This window comes from Mugil cephalus, chromosome 14, assembly GCF_022458985.1.
Source record: "Mugil cephalus isolate CIBA_MC_2020 chromosome 14, CIBA_Mcephalus_1.1, whole genome shotgun sequence".
In the NCBI taxonomy this organism is placed as follows: domain Eukaryota; kingdom Metazoa; phylum Chordata; class Actinopteri; order Mugiliformes; family Mugilidae; genus Mugil; species Mugil cephalus.
In genome coordinates, this window is record NC_061783.1 from 20,923,347 (window position 1) to 20,945,370 (window position 22,024).

The window sequence follows — 22,024 nt, forward strand, 5'->3', positions numbered from 1 at the left end:
GCAGCGCGCGCACACACCTCCTCTTCAGTCCCAGATACTGCGACGATTTATAAAATAAACCTCCATCTCACAGGAGCGACTGTTTGTTCACGGCCTGAGGCAGAATCCAACATCTCCTCCTTTCTAGCATTTGTTCAAACTTTCTCTCATTTCCACAACTCTGCATGACTCAAAAAACATCAGCTGCCCGTCCCCCTGACTCTGATGTAAGACGTGAGCACCAAACACCAAGAGGAAAAACCCACGACTGTTTAAACTGTGCTTCTTTTTTTTTTTTTTTTTATCAACAGGGCTTCAACTGTGTGGATTATTTTCCTTGATGCTCATTTGTCTCCCCCTTCATCTTTTAATCAGGCCCTTTCATCTACATGGAACACAACAGCCGTTTATATCACTTAGAGTTCCTCACCGCTCAGCTTCAACCTCCCAGAGACGGAGTGAATAACATCCATCTAAACGACAGGATGATGGAGAGACAAGAGGACGTATAGATTTACCTTCCTCAAGCACCTCTCTAGAAAATTAACAAGGGGAGAACAGAGGAGCATAAAATAAGAGCCTTTTATCCAGGATCATGGGTCAGAACAGGCAGAGAGACGAGTCAGGAATGAGGAGCTCAACCTTCTCCCACAGAAGAGAAGAGAAAATGAAATTATCTGTGAATTAGCACCATATTCTTTTCAAATCTCAGAAGGAAGAAGGAAGAAATGAAGATAAGAGAGATGATAGAGAGAGAGAAGGGCTGGTAGTTCCCTTCAGAGAGAAGCTGCCCTATAGGGGGCGGTCCAATCGATGCTCGCTGCAGACAACCACTGTCCCCTATACTGCTTTCAGAGCAAGGTCCATGATTAATTCATTAACCGTCTCTCCCCGTCTTATTTCATCCTGAAGGTTCTGCTGCATTTCACACCCCACACACACATTCTCACCAACAGAGCTGAGACAAGGCGGCGAGAACAACACAGAAAAATCCTGCAGCGACGACAAAGCAAATAATCTACTGCAGGTGAAACCTCTACTAAACCGTGGAGGTTAGAGTAGTAACATGACCGAGATGAGAGACACTTCTGTGGTCTGAGCGTTTATAGTTTTGCAGCTTCTTTGCAGATTAACTATGTTCTAGCGCCGGGGCTCGTCTAATAGTCCCAGCTGCTCGATGCTCTTCAGGTTTCCTCCTTTCTTTAATGAGAAGCTTCTAGTTGAGAACAAAAAATGGAACAAAAACATGTGGTGATGTCGCTTTCAGTCACTAAGCTCCGAAACTGTGGAGTTAAAAACTTTGACACTTTTATGTTATACTGTGAATTCTCTTCTGCACTAACTCAGGGTTACATCAGCCACTTCATGTATACTGTTAGGTGCTATGTCATGTTTCTCTTTAGTCTACTTTGCATATACAGAATATATTTAGATTTTATATATTCTCAGTGTTTGCATGCTGCATCGTAGGCCTTTGGGGAAGAGAATTTCAATCCTGCATTGTGTTGCACATGTCAGAATTGACAATAAAGTTGTCTTGATTTAAACGTAGGTTAAAAACACATCTTGACATTTTAATTTTGAGTGTTTCTATATTTTTACTTCATTCTGTGTTTAATATTCTTATATCTTACAATGTTTTCAGTTTTTTTTTCAATTATATTCATATTTATTTATTTTATTATTTTAACTTTTTCATTTTTACAGTATGCATTAGTCTCCATGTCCTTTTTTGTTGTTTGTTCCACTTTTTTTAAATATATATTTATTCAGTTTGAATGTCATTCACTTGTTCTGAAAGGTGCTACATTAATAAAATGTGACCGACGGATTGAGTCATAGTATGAGGAGTTATTTCACTAGCTTTAGTCATCACGTTGCGTTCAAGTGCAGCTCTTTGGACCAGACAAAGGCTGGCCTCCCTAAAGTTTGGTTCATACTCAACGGATCAACGCAGACGTCTGAATACATGGAGCATAGGAGGCCGAAGGAGGGAGAACGTTCTGTGTTTGTCCAGTCACTGAGAGACACGGACGAGGGAACGTCTTCTGGACCAATCAGAATCTGTGTAGTTACTGGGTTTGGAGCTTTACTGTAAATATGGCACAGACTCAATGCAGAAACATGAATCTAGCTGGAGAAGCAAACAGAAGGATGTGTATCGACTCTGTGACAGCATTTTAAGAAATGTTGGCAGAGCCTGGACTGAATGTCAGCACATGAATGATGCTTTTTAAAAGGAAACCAGCTGCGTGTGCATACAGTGCATACAGCCTGAGCTGAATGTAGCCACGCAAGACAAGATAAGATGAGATAAGATAAGATAATCCTTTATTTACCTCACAGTGGGAACAAACCAGCACTGTGTCCCTCCTATTTCCTCGAGTCATTAAAGATTCAAGTCCTACACGTTCAGTGATCTCACGCAGAGCTTCATCCACTGAAAACTTGACCTATTTATTTTTTTCTTTCTTTCAAATGGATGCACACACCGACTCCCATCCCCAGGATTCACCGCCCCCCTCTTTACAGCGAGCGTCCAGGAAGCGCAGACAGAGTCGAGACAAACGCCGCTCTGCTCCATCAAAGTGAACTCTGGGAGCTCCGACAACCGACCCACAACACTGGAGGGAAGTTTTTGTTTTTTTTTGTGTGCGTGGACCACACAGCCTCTCGCTGTTACAGCGGCGTGTCGTGAATACATGAACACAGGCCCAGTGTGGCTCGGCCGCCGGGAGGAGAGAGGGCCACTGTTGGCACACAAATATACGTTGAGGCAAATATTTCACACTCGCTGGCTGCAGCCGTCAAGACCATTCAGCTCGGCCTCCTCCTCACACACACACACACACGCACGCACAATGAAACTCATTGATTATTTTACTAAAAATCAGCTGGGTGCTGCTTATGTAAGAACCCGAGGGCTAACGAGGGGAGAGCTGCTGCGAGCTGAAGGAAGGAGGGGGGTAAACGGGGGTAAAAAAAACAAAAAAAAAACGTGTGGAACAGGGAGGAGAATGCGGAGAATGCAAGGAAGAATGAAAGCCAGAGATCTTAATTTAACTCTGCAGAGTTCTCCTTTTGCGAGCTAAACAAGCTTCGCTGCAGCAGATTGTTTCTCTGCTTTTATTTTGCGTGCATTCATTGCAAATACGTCCATTAAAACACATTTAGATGCTTTAATAAAGCATCGCATGCATCTGTACGGTGCATTTACTTGAGGTTTGACGTCCATTCTCATTGGATTAATTTTGCCCCAGCAGGGAGGAGAGGCCTCGCAGCAAAGCCCACAGCTCTGGGAGCGTTTCATTTCCCTGAAGGCCCCTCCTCCTCCTCCTCCTCCTCCTCCTCTTTTCCCCTCTCCCTCCCTTCCTTCACCGGTGCAGGATTTCTAGCTCGGTCAGCGTTTGGTTTTCCCTGCCGCAGCTCTGACAGCGCTTGGTCTTCCTGCCGACGCAGTCAGGTGCCGCTGGAGAATGTGACAACACAGGAAGTGGCGTCGGGAGGGAACGGAGAAGGGGAGGAGGGCGCCGAAAGAGAGGCAATTAACGAAGTGATCCGGCGAGAATGTGAGGAACACGATGGAGGGCGAGAGAAGCGGAGGGGGGGGGATAAATCGATACAGAGAGAATGAAGGCTGGGAACAGAATCAGAATCAGATCGCAGCAGCAGAACAGACAGAATATGTAAAACATAACATCCAGCATTTGGATAAAAGCTCTTATAAAAGACTGAAACATAAACACATGTATATCTTATTGCAAATGTTAGATTACTAATAAATCTAAAACTAAACTACAAACAAAACACACTTGCAGCGGGTTTGACCAGCGTTTGATCTGAGAGACAGAGAGAGACTGTGTTGAATGAAAGAAGAGATGAAGAGATTGAGGTGGAGGAGGAGGAGGAGGAGGAGGAGGAGGAGGAGGAGGAGGAGGAGGAGGAGGAGGTGGTTGTGCCCTCGCGGGCCTGAGATCTACAGTGAGAGGAGACCAGGAGCGAGGGAGCTGGAAAGAAACAAAACTAGGCCACATGGAAAAATCCAGCTGTAATGATCCAACTGTGAGGGCAGCCAATCGCGCCCATGTCTGCCACTCTTCCTCTCACAGCTTTCCCTCCATCTCCCTTTCACATCCCCAGTTAATAACATTTCTCTCTACTCCACGTCCCTTCCTTTATCACCTCCCCTACAATGGCCGGTGACACTCCGTGCACCGTTTAATCTTGACATTTCGAGGTCTAATTTTACCTCTAACTGTGTCGCATTAGTCCGGGCAGAGGGAACATAACAGAGAGCTAAAGATGACATATTCAAAGCAGCCTCTACTGATACACTTTAATGGGATTCATGAGGCCGATGGGAAAGCACAGGCCTCCTTTGTGTGTTTGTGTGGAGGTACAAAAAAAAAAATAGAAAACTCAGATCTGGAGAGGCAGGAAGAGACGGCCTTCCACTTCCTGTGCTCCGTTAAAAAAAAAAAATGCGGGACGTCAGCAAACACTCGCCTCGGAACCCTTCCTCATCCTCTCTGGACTTCCTGTGTCTCTTTCTAGGTCCTTGACTTCTGTTTAAGGTCAGAATAAATAAATTTAAAAAAAAGACAGATGCAGCTTTGTTGATGTTTCAACTAATTTATACTAAAATTCTGTTTGATTTCCAGCAAATTTCCAAACAAACTTTGTTAATTCATAGGTTTGTTTAGGTGTTGCATCAGAGTAACGTGCAGTTTATTCCTCTGACCATCGAGTTCTTCCCATAGACTGAACCACTACAAGCAGATAATTAATCATTTACTCCGTAGAAAATTGATAAAAACCTGCAGGTCTGATGATAGAATGAGTCAAGTTTTATGAAATCATAGATTTATTTCATGCTTTATTCTCTTTTATATCATTGTAAAGTGAACACTGTTGGGTTCTGGAATATTTCTCAAACAAAATAATGGTTTCTGATGACATAAACTCGAGCTCTGGTTTGTTGCAATGAGCACGATCTGATATTTTATAGCTAATATGATCCATTCATGACGGAAAATGTGGTTCACAGGTCAAATATAAACAGAGGCCACATTCCTGGGCTCCAAATGTGACACGGCGCATGTGAAAATGAAGCAGTCTCCATGATATTTGAGGAGCGCTACCACCTCAGGAGCCACGTTGTGTCTGAATGTCAGTCCTGATTACACTGAAACAGTTTCTCTTAACCGCTGCACGACTCACAAACACAGCAGTCAAACATTAAAAAGCCAGGAGGAATGTTCGCTTCACCGCTCGCAAAATGGCTAAAATCAGATAAGAGGCTACATCAATTTTCTTTCTTTTTAAACACTGATATTTTCTAGCGTCTATATTTGTAAAGATTTGTGTTTCCTGAACGTCTCGCTCTCCTAAACTCTCCAATTGTTCTGTTTCCGCCCGTGTTTCCCGTCTCGTATTCAGCCGTGAGCGGATTGTGGCGGCGCTAAACGAACACAAAGTGTTTTTAAGCCGCTCTCAGCCTAACGTCAGTGTTCTCGTCTAATTAGGATTATTACAGAAAAGCCGAGGAGCAGAAACGCCGCTTCCTAAATAATAATCACGGCGTTAAAAACGCTGCTGTCAATCTCCCCGAAACCATCTGGTTTTCCACTGACTCCACTGAGTCAGGTCCCGGTGTTTTTCCATACATCACCGTGGCTTTTAGATATCCTGCCATTGTTGCGCACACACGCAAGTGCAAACACACACAAAGGCGAGCGAAGGAGACGCACCATCGCCCTCGTGAATCATTTAAAGTGTATCCAGTGTCCACCTCAGGTTTCAGGGAAGCGGCGCCACGAGCGAGGGCGCTGAGAAGTTCCCGTTTCTTCGCCTTTTTTTTTTTTTTTCTTCCTGACAACTGCTCACACACACAGCTGTGACACTGTAATGACAGCTTACACACATAAACACACAGCACGGGGCTTTAACAGCGTCAGCAGAACACTGGACGACGGCAAGAAAGAGAAAGAAGGATGTGTGACACAGTGAAAGAAGAAATGGCGGCTAGAGACGGTTATTATTATTATGACTGACACTTCAAAAGGGCAGAGCGTGATTAGACAGTGACACACAGCAGAGCTCGGTCCTACCGAGGTGGACGGACTCCAGAGGACACAGAGGAGAGCCGCTAGAGTTACAGCCTCATTATAGCGGTGACGAATGAGGGGAGCTTGGACAGTGATGTCTGACAGAGTCCAAAACCTGCAGCCTCACGGGGTCAGACATATCGCACGTGTCAGTCTGAGGAGACCCTGGTTTAACAGGGACCATCTGTGGTCATGATTCAGCTCTTCAGGTGGTGGACAGTCTAGCAACCGGCAGCAACGAAGGTCCACCATAGACTCTCCTCATGTTGTTGTGTCTAGACTGAGAAAGTTGCACTTGAACGCACCAAAAGGTTTAGAGCAATTACTACAAACTATAAATGTACAAGCAGGCCAAACTATTAGTGTAGATCTGTAGCAGGAGTATAAACCAAGTTAACATCCAACCAACGTCAAATAACTAGCAACGAAGATCCGCTGTGGCGTCTCCTCACGTCACTTTTATCTGGAGCAAAAAGTTAACACTTGAACACAACATGAAGACCAGAGCCAATGACCAGCTGGTACATACTGTACATTCAGCACCTGCATGAAAGGGAATGACTCTCCAGACCAGCAGGTGGCAGTAGTCTGGATTCATCGCTCTAAAAGAGGAAATCGTAGCACGTTGGATTAACGTGGAAGCTGAGAAGAGTGAAGATAGAAGAGAATCATCAGTGGCTGCGTTTCCATTCATTTTTTGTGCAAAATATAAGCAATATTTCTGACATTTCGATAAAGTACAAAGTACAGAGACTTCACTTCGATGGATTTCAAATGAACGGGTCACATGACCCCGTGAGTCATCTCTAGTAACGGGTATATGTGAAAAAACGTGTTGCACCGTTGCATTTTTATATCGATACATCTGAAAAACTTCCTCATTACAGCGTAAAAGTGTTTTAGCTTTAGATATTTGAGAGGTTTTTCTAAATGTTTTGCATATTTCCAGGCAGAATGGAAATGCAGCAACTGTTTTATCTAATTTCTTCCTGTTCATTTCTGTTTTCATGCACTGGATCCTTCAGCTGATCATCTCTTACCAACACGACGATTCGGCTAAAACAGCAGGTTACCGATGTAGTCCCGAATGCGTTTGCTTTAATCATCTATTTATTTATTTATCTGACGTTCTGTTGTGAATAAACCAAAGTGTAATTTCCTTGTTTCCTGTCATTTTATCTTGCTGCTGCTCAGCCAAGCAAACTTTCCACCCAGCTGTGGGATCTGAAACCTCGTGGTGCACATGATCGTGAAATTACGATCAGTTCACGGCAGCGATCAAAAATTAACTTTGTAGAGACACAAGAGATAAACAAATTAACAGAAAAAGGGGACTGCTTGGATTATTACCAACAAACTGCAAAAAGAGATTTTCACTTTAATATAAAGTCACACGCCAGTTCATTAGGTACACCAGTGAATGCATTCTAATAAACAGTCCTGTACTAAATCTTTTCTTCGTGAAGGTTCTAATATTCAACATTTAACTTTCTGGAGGCCGACACACGTTCCTATTATTTTGGCAACCTTATTTTAGTCTTTCAGCCTTCAAACTTTTCAATTCAATCCAGTTAAACTGCACCACATCCTCTAAAATGATCATCCCGTTGAATTACGAGGATCTAGTGCAGTATTCAACTAGTGTACCTAATGTTTTGGTAAATACAGCACAGGACATACTGTGTGTTTGAGCGCTACAGACATCACTTCAGTACGGTACCATGTGTTCAGCTGCTAATGAAACATCTTGGGATCCCATCAGTGCGTGCACAAGGTTTAACCAAACACATGGATGTATGTTAAGAGCAGCGGGAACAGAGTCAGGATGTGACGACACGTGAAGAGTTTGGGACTTTCCACAGACGCTCGTGTCCACTCACGCTTCAAACAGGTGAGTGGGACCCGAGGGGCTCATGTCCGGCGCCACTTAAACCACTGCTCCTTTAATCACCTCACACGTGGGGAGAAGCGCCTCTGTTTATCTGTTTATGTATTTATTTATTCATCAGAGTAAATCCATCCTGCCTGCAGATAAAACCCGAGGAGAGACGGAGATCGACAAGAAGCACTTTAACTTGTTTCGACTTTTACAGGCGTCCTTCGCTGCAGCCTGAGAAATGGACCGCGAGGCCGAGTGAATCCATCCTGAACGCACGGGGAGAGATTTAATGGACGTCCGGCTGCCTCCTGAGGAAGTTTAACACCTCTATCTCAGCTTTAAAGCAGCTGTTAACACCTCTCACATAAACACAAATCCCCGTGTACCAATAAAACAAAAAGAAAACAAAATCAGCCTGAGCGTCACAAAGCGGAATTTAACCGCTTTCCTGTTTATTTATTTACATCGTCACATGAGCCAAACAAGCAAAAAAAAATGTCTTAGAAGACACACGAGAATAAAATCTGCTCGTGTGAAGCGGATACCGTCGATGTGTTTGCACTTCCCGGCGTTTTAACAGCTCATTCGGCGGCTAAAGCGAAGCGTTGCCATGGAGAAGATGCAACAAACGGTCACTGAAACCATCTGTCCTGACAGGACACCCCCTCCCGGGTTAATCTGAACAATTAATCCTCTGACTGCAGGTGAATATCAGGTTGTTATCACCCTCCAGTCAAACAGGTCCACTTATCTCAATTTTATCTTTATGGATGTTGTGGAATTATTTAAATCCACCTTTTCCATTATTTGCTGTTAAGATTTGAACATAATTAACTTATTTATGGTCAAAACATATTAAAGTTTAAAAGTCATACTCTCTTTTAAAACATCTCTTGTTCTTCTCCATCCTCAAGAACACTTGCCATTTCATTAGGTACAGCAGTTTAAATGAATGCATTCTAACATAAACAAGTGTTTCTGTTATTCAACCAAACACACTGACTAAAATAGAGCTGCCAAAATAATAGGAACATGTGCCACCACAATAATACACAATTCAACAGTTCTTTAAACCACATTCTCAGAAATTAAAGTTATTAGAAGTTAAAAAAGAGGTTTGTTTCCTCTCTTCCTTTTCATTTCAGGAGCCACAGCTTCCTGACCCTCACCCCCACCCCAACCCCCTGGGTTCATCCACGTCTAAACGCCCCCATGCATGTCTGAGTTCGTCCTCTCTCGTCCCTCCATCCATTTCCTGTCCAGTCCACCAAAAATACTTCCTTGCTTCAATTAGGGTTGTGATCTTTGATAGCAAAACCACAGCTCTCTCCGTTACTCTACACAAATGTTTAATACCAGAACCTTCATATAGATTAGATCATCTGAACAACATCCAGACTTAGACAGACTCTACTTGTCATTTGGATTTGGCTGCACTGGCTCAGAGCACAGCAGGAAGTTTGAAGTTTGCAGCAGCCAGATGTTCCCAATAAAACAAAAACCGAAAAGGCTACTTGGATGAAACTCAAACGCTTATCTGCATCTGTTCTTAGAAATACCACGACCTGGAAGGCCGAGAAGCTTCACGGACACCTGCATGTTTGTGTTAAAGATAAAAAGAGGATGGAGGGTTTAAGAAGAGCTGATGTGAGACTCCTCATTATCTTCCTAAACCTCTCACTGATCCACTCGATGGCAACAGTCAGAGGAAAAACCCCGAGGAGTTCAGTTTCATTATAATAATCAATAATTAAAATACCGTCTCCTTTTCATCAGTGCCAGCATCACAGATGTGACCCGAGTCTAGTGGCTGTCAGCGCCCCCGTCCTCCCCCTCCGTCCTCCCCCTCCTCCCTTCAGTCAATTCCAGTGGAGGCATTCATTTTTAAAGCGCCCCTGTCACTGGGATTATAAAACGCTGGTGGTTAGGCCACTGCTGCAGGGGGTAACAATACCAACACGCACACGGAAAGAGACCTGCAGAAACCCGCTCTCTCATCTCAAGCTCAACCTTTCCACCGTGTTGCAGAGCGGCAGCGTCTGTGTTTACAGGACAAACAGGCGACACACGAGGCCGTGAAGGGAAATTTCCCCTGACTTCTTAAAAACCGCTTCCTCTGGTGTCTCCAGCGCACACAGGGCCGTCACGAGGGAGCCAGAGACAGCTCGGCCCCCGAACCGAAGCCGACGTGGGCCGAGCCGCAGCCGAGGCCCCGCTTTCCTTTGTTTATCCAAAATATCAACAGTGAAACAAACCAGATTATGAAAGTGGAGGGCTGAGCTGGCGTCCTGCCCAAAGATCAGCTTTCAGAAACAATCTGTGCCCCACGTTGGACTTCCCCTCAGCCTTTCATCCCAGGACAAAAAGAAATTCCTTCAGTCTAAATGTTTCAGAGGCGGTAACGGGACCAGTAGGTCGCGGGTTCAAACCCCGTCCATGTATGTGTACTACTGAGGAAACAAAAACCCTTCGAACTGCTCCAAGTGTGCACGACAGTCAATGCAGAGAAACAAAACCCTTCAGTGTTTACATGCGCACTCACTTGCCAGTTCATTAGGTACACTAGTCAATGCATTATAATGTAAAATTCCTCTTAAAATAACAGAAAAAGCTGCTGATGCAACTGTCTGAACCAAATCATGTTCCTACTATTTTGGCAACCCAGCTGTAGTCAGTGGGCAAAGACAGAAACACAACATAACATCCTCCATAACACAACCTGAACATGAGCGCAGTCATGAATGAGGGGGTTACCTGCATTTGTTTCCACAGGTGTACTTAATGAACTGGCAAGTGACTGTACGCCGGTGAAGCTAGTTTAAAAAAAGTAGATGCATCCTCTTTTCTTTTTTTACCTTTGTATCTCTCCAGGACGTCTTCGTACGCCTGAGCGAACTCCTTCTCCTGAGAGTGGTTAGTCGGCAGCAGCCCCGGTTTGAACCCGGCCATGGTGGCTCCGCAAGCCGGCCCGGGAGTAGGAAGAGGTCGGCCTGCAGACGTCAAGCCTCCAGCTCCGGCTTCCCTCTCACCTCCCTTCGGCTTCCACTTCCACTTCCAACACCAGTCAACTAGTGAATTTGATGCATTGGCGCACACTGGACGCCGGCAGCTCACTTCCAACCAAGGGTTAGATAATAACCCTCGGGGAGACTTGGGCGAAGACAACAAAAAGCCTTTTTTTTTTTTAAATAAAAAAAAAAATGAAAATGTAGGACGTCAGAGATGAGACGCTATCTATCCATGACCGCCTCTGGAGTCGGTGTGTGTGCGGGAACGCACGGTCGCATCGCTCGGCTCGCTTGTCTCCGACCCTTCCCCGTCAGTGTCGGCTTCCACCCGGCGACTGCTGCTTTTTGAGCCTCCCCCCCCGTGTGTGTGTATGTGTGTGACAGAGAGGGAGGGAGGGGGCTGGAGGATATCCTGCGCGCCGCAAACGAGTGTCCAAAGATGGGACAAAAGTGTCCGTTTCAAGCTCCGAGCCAAACCGTATCCGGCTTCCTATCCCAGGCTGCGTCGGCGGCGTCCTGTGGATCCAGAGCTCCCTGCATGCTTCCAGCCGTAATGGCCGCTTCTATCCGAGGCTTTGCGGTCTCTCCTTCTCTCTCTCTCCGTCTCTCTCTCTCTCTCCCTCTTCTGCTCAGGTTTCTCGCTCCTTCCTGCAGTCGCTGTCTTCCATCCCTCTCTACCGGCCACGCCAGGAAGCTCCACGCTACGAGATTTTTTTTTTTTTTTTTTTTTATTAAAGCCGGCTCGTTTCCTCGTCTGCAAGGTGCAGCGTGGAGCCAGAGCGCCCCCATGCGGAAGACACGACTCAGCGACAAGATAATCAGGAAAAATCCCAAAACACTACCACGATTTACAATAATGTAACTCAACAAAACAAAAAAACGACCTAGAGTATCATCGACCTTAATGGAAAACCTGTGTTTTAGTGTATGTTTGAATGATTTAGTGCTGTTATAAGTTATTTTTGCATCAACTTGGTGTCTATTTGATTTTAGATTTTAAAAAAATCTATTTGTAGTTCTATACTCTTAATTATATTTATTTTATCTTATTTTATTGAATGTTTCTTTCATGCACCCTCTTGCACTCACGTTGCATCTATTTGTTGTCATTTTGTGTCTCTATTAGCTCATTTTTTTTGCAGTTATTTTGCTTTGCAATCTCTTTGCGCTTCTTTGTGCATGAGTTGCGTCAATTCCTTGTAATCTCATGTCCCTTTGTGTTAATTTGCGTCTCGTTTCGGTTGTTTTGGAGGCGTTTAGTATCTCTTTGTATCTATTTGCGTCTTTATTGGAAAACTAAACTGCCAAAAAAAAGGTGCCCAATAGAAATGACAAATATTACAATTATTTGTACACGTACCAAGGCGCGCAAAATGACCACAGAGCTGCAAAGCAACTTAATATGACACAAATATGCCATAAGGACACGCAAACAGCTACAAAGAGAGATGCAAATGACATAAAATAAAAACAAATGCATGCAACGCAACTACAACGACGTGCAGAATGACGGCAGAGATGCAAAACAACTACAAAGAGACAATAAACTACAATAAAGAAAATGTATTGGGTCTTGTTGTTGTGTCCATGTCTTTTTGGTTAATTTCCTACAGGCTTTATAGTCATTTATGAGAGTGATAACACACTCCAATAAATTCCTTACAACTATAAATCTCTCAACACTGTGCATGTAAGGACAGTCTGGTTGTGGATGAGCTGAACCAATAGTGCACGCTGCCACCTGAAGGCTGACTAAATCTGATTACTGAAAATAAACCCACTGCTAAAACTGCTCCTGCACTCTTCTCGCAATCAAACGTGACTCTTTCTCGGCCTCATCAGGTATGGAGACACTAATGTGTTCAGTTTCATTCAAAAGCACGCACGCTTCCTCATCTGTGTTTGTCTCCAGTGATGAATTCGCTGCGAGGGTGAAACCACCCTGTCAGTGGAGATCATCTCAGCATGCACCCGCCCTGAGGTCAAAGCCCTTAAAGCAGCCTCAGTGAAATGGTCCAGAGATTATGTAATTTAATCCCACAGAGACACATAAAGTGACCTTTCAAGTGAAGCACAAAGTCACGGCCACGCAGCTTCCAGCAGAAATACCAACATGTCCGTACGTGGAGGAGACGGGCCTGTCAGGAGACCAGGCTGATGTGGATTGATGTGAGGCTGAATCAATACTGGATCGAAGTCCAAATAAAAGATGCATGAATGGCTCCGGGAGGGAGACGACTCAGAGGTGAGGTCTGTGAGGGCTGAGGTTTGCTTCATTTTCCAAAATCAGACACGATTGACTCGTTTATGCTGAATTTTTGGGTTTAAAACGAAAAGTGACACATTTCAATTTCCAACCTCTGCCTTGAAGTCCAGGTCCAGGTAAATAAAACTATACAGTTTTAGATTCAATATCACTTTGAGAAGAAGCAGTGGAATCACCACACAACATCAAACCATCACCTCTTCAAACACTGATGCCAATAAAGTGAAGCCTCGGTTGAGTGTTACTGACATTTTGCAGTGATTCTTCATATTATATTTGTGTGCTGCATGTTTAAGTTTCTACATCACTGTCCACTAAAAAAAAAAAAAAAACACTTGTAAAGTTGTTTCTCTGATTGCACGCCGTCTTACATCAGACAGTCCACGGCGCGCCACTGGAAACACTCGCCTACACATTTTACAATTTGCTTTGTGATTTGCCTCCACTCACGCTGTCGAGCCAAGGATGTGCCTCTTCCCACTCACGTCTGTACTTTTGTTAGTCGCTGGCCAGAGTTTTTCCTGCGTTTTATTTCATTTTGTTAGATTCAGTGTTGATGTATGTGTGTGTGACAGACGTGTATTAGACATTTGCGCGTCCAGTTACATGTAAATGCCAAATAAAGGACGATTGTGGGGCCTGGTCTGGTTTAGGTGGGTGCTACATATGTAAGTAACATCCACATGGACAAAATGGTTTAAATGTTACTCACTTCTACTGTCAGTGGTCATAATGTTATGGCTGATTGGTGTGTATATATGTGTGTGTATATTATTCTTTTTCCATGTTATATCCTCTGTCCTCCAGATCATGATTTATCTCAAACAAAGGCAGCGGGATGAGCTACCGTTCACGTTAATCTGAGCTCTGTTTCAGATGTCTTCCTTCAAGTGCGGTGCAGCGTATGTGGTGGTAGTTGTGTTACATGTCAGCCATTAAACAAGCAGCACATAACGTGTTCATCACATCCCAGGTTCAAGGACCGAGCAGACAGTCACGCACCTCCCCCTCCTCCCCCCTTCCTCCCTCCTCTGAGCCTTTAAATCAAGCTAACAGCTAACAACAGGCTCCACGCGCTGCAGAGACGAGTCGCGTCCTTCGACAAATATTTAAGTTTCTCACAGAGGCAGAAGGAGTGAGGCGAGGATATAGATTTCACACAACAGTGAGTTCGTACAGAAAGAGAAACAGGCCAGCGGATGTTTTTTGTCTTCCATCCACACACACTTACAAACTTGTTTGTCTATCTTTGAGAGGACTCTGACGTCAAGTTTCACCTAGACCCTGAGCACATCTGCAACCTTAGGCCCTAAAACCTACTTGTAATGGCCCCACAACGTCAGTGTTCCACCAGAGTTTGGTCCCCACAATTTAATAAAAAACAAGAACACAAACACACGTCACATAAACAAGATAAAGGCCGGACTGACCCTGGCCTCAAGGTCCCAGTAACCTTTCATGTCCAGCGAACGGCACAACACGAAGCAGCCACAGGACAAACAGCGTCATTTGGTTGAATGATAATGAAAGAGCGCCACCGGCTACCTGCTACAATATCAAACACAACACGTGGCTCCTGGAGGGAAAAGAAACAACCTGTCACAGCGTGAGACATTTATATCACCGTCTAGTGGCGGACGAGGGAACATACAGGAAGAAGTGTCTTCACATTTCTGTGTTTTCTTTTCACTTTGAGTCGTTTCAGTTCAATTCCAGAAAAAAAATCAAAAACATGCTCAAATCTGATGGAGGCCGACCGGACAGAAAGACAGAAAAAAAAGAGGGAAACAGATTAAATTAAATATGCAGCATAAACACGGATCAGCCACAACATTATGACCGCTGACAAGAGAACTAAATGATATTTAACCCTCAAATCTGATTTTAAAATTGTTGCGTTGCTACCACTGAGAGACAAAAATCTTCTTTCTTTACATAAAACCTTTAATCCACCTCAGTACTAATTATAAACACCAAAAGTTTGATTATTTTCTGACTTTTAACCCTTTATTTGCCAGTGTTTTCGGGGGGAAAATACACACAAAAATTCAAATATTTTGAATAATCTAAATTGAAAGTAGATTTTTCTTAGGCGAATTATTAGAGACTTTGACATGTCAGTGATTAGTAGCAACATTGATTTATTTATTTATTTATTTTGCAGTGCCCAACAAACAACAAACAACCTGGCCTCCAAATTCACTAGATCTCAAACTGATCAAATATCTGTGGGATGATCCACAGAGACCCCTCCCCTCATAGACCCCCCCACTAACAACATCCTGTTACCAGACACCACATGACGCCCTCAGAAGGCCCATGTCCGTTCTCTGATGAGTCACAACTATTTTGGAGGCACAAGGGGAGACCTGCACGTAATGTTATGCGTGGTCGGTGTTGTAAAATGTGTACTAATGTGCGTCAGACTATCTTTCTTTCTGCAGTGCGTGTTGTTGCGTCTGTGCTGCACGCTGAGTCCAGCTGCACAGTGACTGAGCTCTCGGAGCCAAAAGGACATTCAGTCCTCGACACATCAGCGCAACCAACACCTCAAGACGAGAAACTCCCCGAACGTCAGCCACAAATATGTCCCCTCTGACCTCCTCCGTCTCTTCACTGCGAGTAGCCAGAAGCAAAAGTAAAACTCTAAAATCTCTCTCCACATAAAATGATTTGATCTGATTACCCTCGAAGTCTAATAAAGCAGATCAGCATCCAGCAGGAGAGTTAATCAGATCTGTTGTGAGTGCGCGTGTGACTCGGATTAGAGAGTTATTTGTGATTTTCTCTTTGTGGAGTCTCACTTTTGTTCCGCGTTTCTCACAGATGACCCTGTTTTATAGCGAAAAGTTCCAAACATTTAAAAAGACCATGAGAGTCATGAGTGTTTAATATCCGAGTTTAATTGGAGAACGCTGATAATCAGTGTGACGTCTTCAATCCAATATATCAATGAAGTTTTGGCAGCATTTCAGCCGTAAGAGGAAATGTACAGAACGTGGAATATTTGATCAGCTGTTTTAGAGGTTTTATACAAATACTTGTGGGTCAACCCTGGATCATCGCCCTGGTATTAAATTAAAAACAGAATGTTACTTTAAATTAGATTAACTATATCGCATTAATATGTTTGTGAGGACTTGTTGTCTTCTAGGTCACTGTATATTTAAAACAAAGCTAAAACGATTGTGGCTGAGATGTTTGACCTTCATTCATTGGGGAGGGAGTTTACAGCATCTGTAAATGATCCTTTTGTCCTTAAAGATTCTCTTGGTGGCTGTTCCCTGTTTACTAAAGCATCGCTGCAGACCATGTTCACCCTTTCATAGAAACGGTGTTCCCTGATGGGTGGCCTCTTTTAGCTGGATAATGAACCATGCAACAATGCAAGCAACAACAGCAAGTTCAAGGAGTTGACTCAGTCTAATCGTTGGATGCTTTGAAAAGTCCAAAAGGTGTTTTTAAAAACTGGAAACTGGACTTGTAGAGTTTTGAAAAGAAGTGTCATCTCTCATCCAAGAGATTGGTGGGAAGTTGGGGTTTACATCAGGAACTCTGTGGGTAAAAAACGCATCAGAAACTTGCTTAAGTTGCACAGAAAAAACGTCTTGTCAAAACTCAAGTCTAGTTGCCTTTTTTAAAAACGCCTTTTGGATAACTATGACCTGGATGACTGAGAACCTTCACAGACGATGTGCTGGACAAACTATCCAGATCCGTAGAGGTCTCACCTCGCAACTTCCAGGACTTAAAGGATCTGCTGCTAAGAGGGCCCCCCTACCTACAATATGTGTTCTCGTTTGCATGTTTTCCCCGTGTCTGCGTGGGTTTTCTCCGGGTTTCACCTCATCAGGCTAATTAGTAACTCTAAACTGACCCTAGGTGTGAGTCTGAATGCAAATAGTTGTTTGTCTCTGCGTTAGCCTTGCAATAGGCTGGCGACCTGTCCAGGGTGAACCCGCCTTCTCGCCCTATGACAGCTGGGATAGATTCCAGCAACCCCCCCGACCCTAGAGAGGAGTAAGCAGTATGGAAGATGAGATATTGTCATTATTTTGCATTCTATAAAGCTATCCCTTATCCCTTTACTAAAATATGTTGGATTCATGTTAAATCTGTGCCTTCCATCTTTATAGATCGAAAAACAATCAATTTGAAAATTGTTGAGATGAAGAAGCAGCTGGAAAATGGATACATGCTGCTACCGAGACGACCAATCACAGCTCTTGTCGCCTGTTGTCTGTGTCTTGGGAAGGTGCACGTCATCATCTACGGCGTTAGGGTCAGTGTAGGGTCTTAACTGTCGCCATAGCTTCAGTAACATGTGTGCATATATGTAACTTCTTATTAGTGGATCCTGAAAACTTTTACTTTTTGTTGCTTGTTCAGTTTAACTTCTAGGTTTGTGTTTCTCCCTCAGTGTCTCCTTGTCCCTCCTTTCTGTGCTTCTTTCATTTAGTCCTTTTAGATCTCTCTGGACGTTCTTCTTTAACTCGTTTTCTTTCTGTTTTCTGAGACTCTTTCTCCTGTTTCACATTCAACTCCAGCTGTAGTTTCCCTCCAAAGCAGCGTTTCTCTTTCAGTTTTACGACTCCTCTTTTTCATTAATCGTCCTCTTTTCTCTTTCTGTTTTCTGACCTCCTTCAACCTCACATTTATTTGAAAGTCATCCTGTCTTTTTCTCCTCCTCCCCTTTGAACCTTGCTCTCTTTTTCCTCCTCTGCCCATCTATTTTCTTTCCTCTCTTCATTACTTCTTAAACAGACTCGATCATTCACTCTCTCTCTCTCTCTTCTCCTTTACAAACTCCCTCCTCTTTTCTTCGGCTCCAAATTAAAATTCTGACACTCTCTCTTTCACTATTTGTTTTTTCCCCTCCTTTATGTCCATTGGCCCCCCCTCTCACCAACCCCACCACCCCCGCCGCCATTGCTTTTCCTCGCCTTTCATAACCATGGAAACAGAGGAGACCGCGTCGCCATGGCAACGGGGGGGACAGCCTGGGCCCTGAGCCGAGGCTTTCCTTTCAGCCGCCTGTCGAGAAAGCGGCGTGCAAGACGAGAGCAGCAGGCAGGATGGAGGACGACTAAGTTACATGCAGGCACAGACGTCTGGGGTCCTGATGTTCGTGTGAATAAATTTGCTCTGCTGCAGCCTCACACATATTTTCATGTGTCATCATTTTCTCACTTTTTTTTTTTTTGCTCTATAAATGATTCTGATAATCCAATTTTCTGCAGAGATACATAAATATGAAACAAATTAGTCATCTGAGCTTGCTTCAAATCTAATTTCTTCGCTCATGAATATGTCTTAATAACAGCATTTAATAAAATATAATATTTATTCATAAATAAATGTGTGTTTTTGCAAGTATGTACTGGATTCTGAACTCCTGGATCGCATTGGTGTATTTAGTATTGAGAACAGTTTAACAGTAGGAGTGGGTGTTGGCAAGGACTTCACAATACAATACGTATCACGATACTTGAGTCACGATACGATACATTACTGCGATATTACTGAAAAATTTTAAATGAAGGATCGGCCCCCAAACCTGACTGTTTATTTTTATCTCAAAATCGATATTAACACCTTCAAGATCGATATTGTATCGGAAGAAAAAATATCGCAATATATTATCATATCAATATTTTTCCCCACCCCTATTTAACAGTCTCTCATGGTTCAGGTTGCATTTATGTACCACTGGGAAACGTGGACGCCTGGCTTCTCAGCTCATCCGTGCAGATTTTCAAAGTGAATGAGATCTGTTTTAATATTACATAATATAAGTTAACATTAGCCAACTCCAACATGTAAAAATAAACGTAGAACACTGACATACACTCGTCTGCCACTTTATTAGGTACATTAGTGAAAATAAATGCATTAAAATATCACAGTCCTGCACTAAAACCTCCTTCATGACTGTTGTGATGTTCAGTTTATGTTAAAACCGCTCCAGAAAGGTGGTGATTTTAGAGGATGTAGTTTGCGGTGCTGCTAAACTGGATTGAATTAGAAAGTGTTTCTGTCATTTGGCATAGCTCACTGACAATGGGTTTGCAGAAACAATAGAAACATGTGTTTCTGCAACACATCACGATTCAATAGTTGTACAAACCACAGCCTCAAGAGTGAAAACACAGCTGAAACAACAGCTTGTTCTTATCTACATGAAGACAAGATTTTGTGCAGCACTGTTGAACTATGGTTTTCACTACTGCACCTAATGAATTGACCAGTGAGTGTACACTTAGAAACATTTATTTATGGTTGATACTGCACCTAAATACAACCTAAACAAACCCATAAATCAAACATCTAACTCTTACATTAACGTGTAACTCAGTTTTTGATGAAGACAGAACTTTCCTTCACCAGCAGCTGTTGCTTGGTTTCATTGACATTCAGACTGAATAACAGAGTCCAGTCAGGACAGCGACGTCTCTCTTTATCCTCTCCAGTGTGAAGTTAAAACTCGTCGGCTCACAAAGCTCCTAGTGTGTGTCCCCCCCTCCCCCCTTTCTCTCTTTCTGCTCTTTCTTCTGTCTTACAGCGATACAACTTTGATTTACTCTTTCCCAACAAGGATAAAAACTCCGGGCTGAAAATAACGCTGACGCTCGTCTCGGTGTTCCACCGTGACTGTAAACGATGTGTGACCTACTGACCCGAGAACCCTAACGTATTCATTCTCCACATTCCAGCCTCAGCCTGAATGGAAATTGAGGTCAGTGTAAACACATATTTTATGTAATATGTAATATCATCACAATAGCCTTCACGCCCGAATGAGCACTGGATACAGGAGTGATTTGGTTGCTTCCTAAAGGAATTTTGATCTGTAGCAGGGATCAATATGGTGCTGGACGAGGCCACTGTTATCAGGGGTTATGGTTAAAGTTGTGAACGCGCTCTGCAGCAATGTTTAGGTAATCTGCACATGTCAACTTATCATCCCAGGGTCTGACAGCAGAACTATGACCAGAGCATCACAGCCTCTGTCTCTGCAGGATGAATCTTCCCACGGCATCCTGGTGCCATTAAAGTGTTGTAATGTAAAAAGCGTGATGCAGCAGACCAGAACACCTCCTTCCATTGCTCCGTGGTCCAGTTCTGATGATCACGTCTCCATTATAGGAGCTTTCATGAGTGGACAAGGGTCAGCATGGACTCCCTGACTGGTCTGCAGCTTAACTGTGAGTCACTGTGTCTAACCTTTTCAGCAGTTTTGAGCTACTATTGCTCTTTATATGTGGGCCACTTGCTAACAGACCTCTGTTCACTTTATCTGTCAGTGGTCATATTGTAATGGCTGATGATCAGCGTATGCAAACATATGAAGTTTAACCTTAATCAGGACAGACTAAAGTTAGGACTTTTGAGTGACTTTTTTTTCCAGATGTGTTCAAGTTGGAGTCAGCAAATGTTAGAAAACAACCGAGTTGCAGTGGAAGTGTTGGATCGTTGGATCTGGCTCATAAACCAGTCAAACACGTCACTGGTTGATGCATAAGTGGAGACTGAAACAAGTTTAAGCCAGCTTCCATTAAAAATGACTGGTTGCATTACACTAACATGTCCTGATAGGGGCCCTCCACGCCAGGAGCTGTCTCCGGCCTGCCTGCGGGGGTGCTGTCCTGCTGGGTTGTCCTGGCCTGGATGGTTGGAGGGTCCTGCTCCAGGGCTTTATGGCCCTTTATGGTGTGGGCCCCTGTCTGTCTGGGTCGGGGTGATCTCCGGCGTCTCAGAGTGGACCAGCTCCTAAAAGAATGGTGTTTCCTCACTTGGTCCCTCAGTGCTCAACCATACTCTATTCTATTCTATCTTAGGGGTGGGTTAGAGTGGTTAGGATGGGGGGTATACATGTGTGTGCATGAATGAGGGTCTGGGGTATGGCAGGGTTAGGGGCACTTGTTTTTAATGCAAAGCACTTTGTGTTGCAACTTTTATGCAACTTTTATGCAAGAAAAATGCTTTATAAATAAAGTATGATTAAATGTATGTTTATGTGAGTTTATCTTAAAAAAATAGCCTGAACCTCCTTAAACTTTCTTGGGCTTAAACACAAAAATGTTTGGAGAAATATGGAGATGAGCTGAATTAGAAACGAAGGCAGAAGTAACCAATCAGCGGCTTTCACGAAGGCTTTTCACAGAGCAGAGTACTGGCAGCGATAGAGAGGTGTCGTCTGCGTTTGTGACATTTGTGACACTCCAAACTCAAAGATCACCACATAAACAAGTCTGAGTCGCTGACTCAGCCCACAGGTGCAGCCAGGATGCCTCCCCCGCCTCCTCTAATAACTGCAGGTAATCATCCTTAAATGTTTCTCTCCTTCAGGACTGTCTGCTGCACACACGCTGCGCAGAGTGTTGGTGTTCACACCAATGCACAGCTGTGAATTTCAACCGCACGTTCGTCCAAAAAGACACAAAGACGAGTGAAGACTGTTAATTAAAAACATGACGCATGAGATCACTCACCTCCAGCGTCAGCCAGCGCCAGTGAGATTCACAGAGAAGATCTGAGACCAAAAATTAAATAAAACACACAAACGATCCAACACAAACTGATCTTGTTCACAAACGTGAGCAGCTCTGATTTTAAAGAGGCGCCTACACCTTCATCTCTTTCTGCTTGGACAGAATAACTGGAGTTGTGACATGATGGTGACTGAACTGAGACAACCCTTTGTGAAAACATCACCACGGGACATAAAAGTGACGCCTGCTCTGCTAAACCGACTCCAGCACAAACCTGTCTGCTACTAATTAGA

At 43.7% G+C, this 22,024-nt stretch overlaps 1 protein-coding gene across 13 annotated transcripts in view; it reads right to left on the reverse strand.

Moving 5' to 3' along the window:
- Positions 1–22,024, reverse strand: part of macf1a (microtubule actin crosslinking factor 1a) — a 228,628-nt gene that overhangs the window by 196,243 nt on the left and 10,361 nt on the right. The window contains exon 1 of one of the 13 annotated variants that reach the window (XM_047605950.1): positions 10,821–11,783. The exons of the other annotated variants lie outside the window; for them this stretch is intronic. Coding sequence (XP_047461906.1) covers positions 10,821–10,914 — 94 coding nt within the window. The 5' untranslated portion in view covers positions 10,915–11,783. Of the gene's footprint in view, positions 1–10,820; positions 11,784–22,024 lie in introns of those variants that run through there. 13 annotated transcript variants of the gene reach the window in all.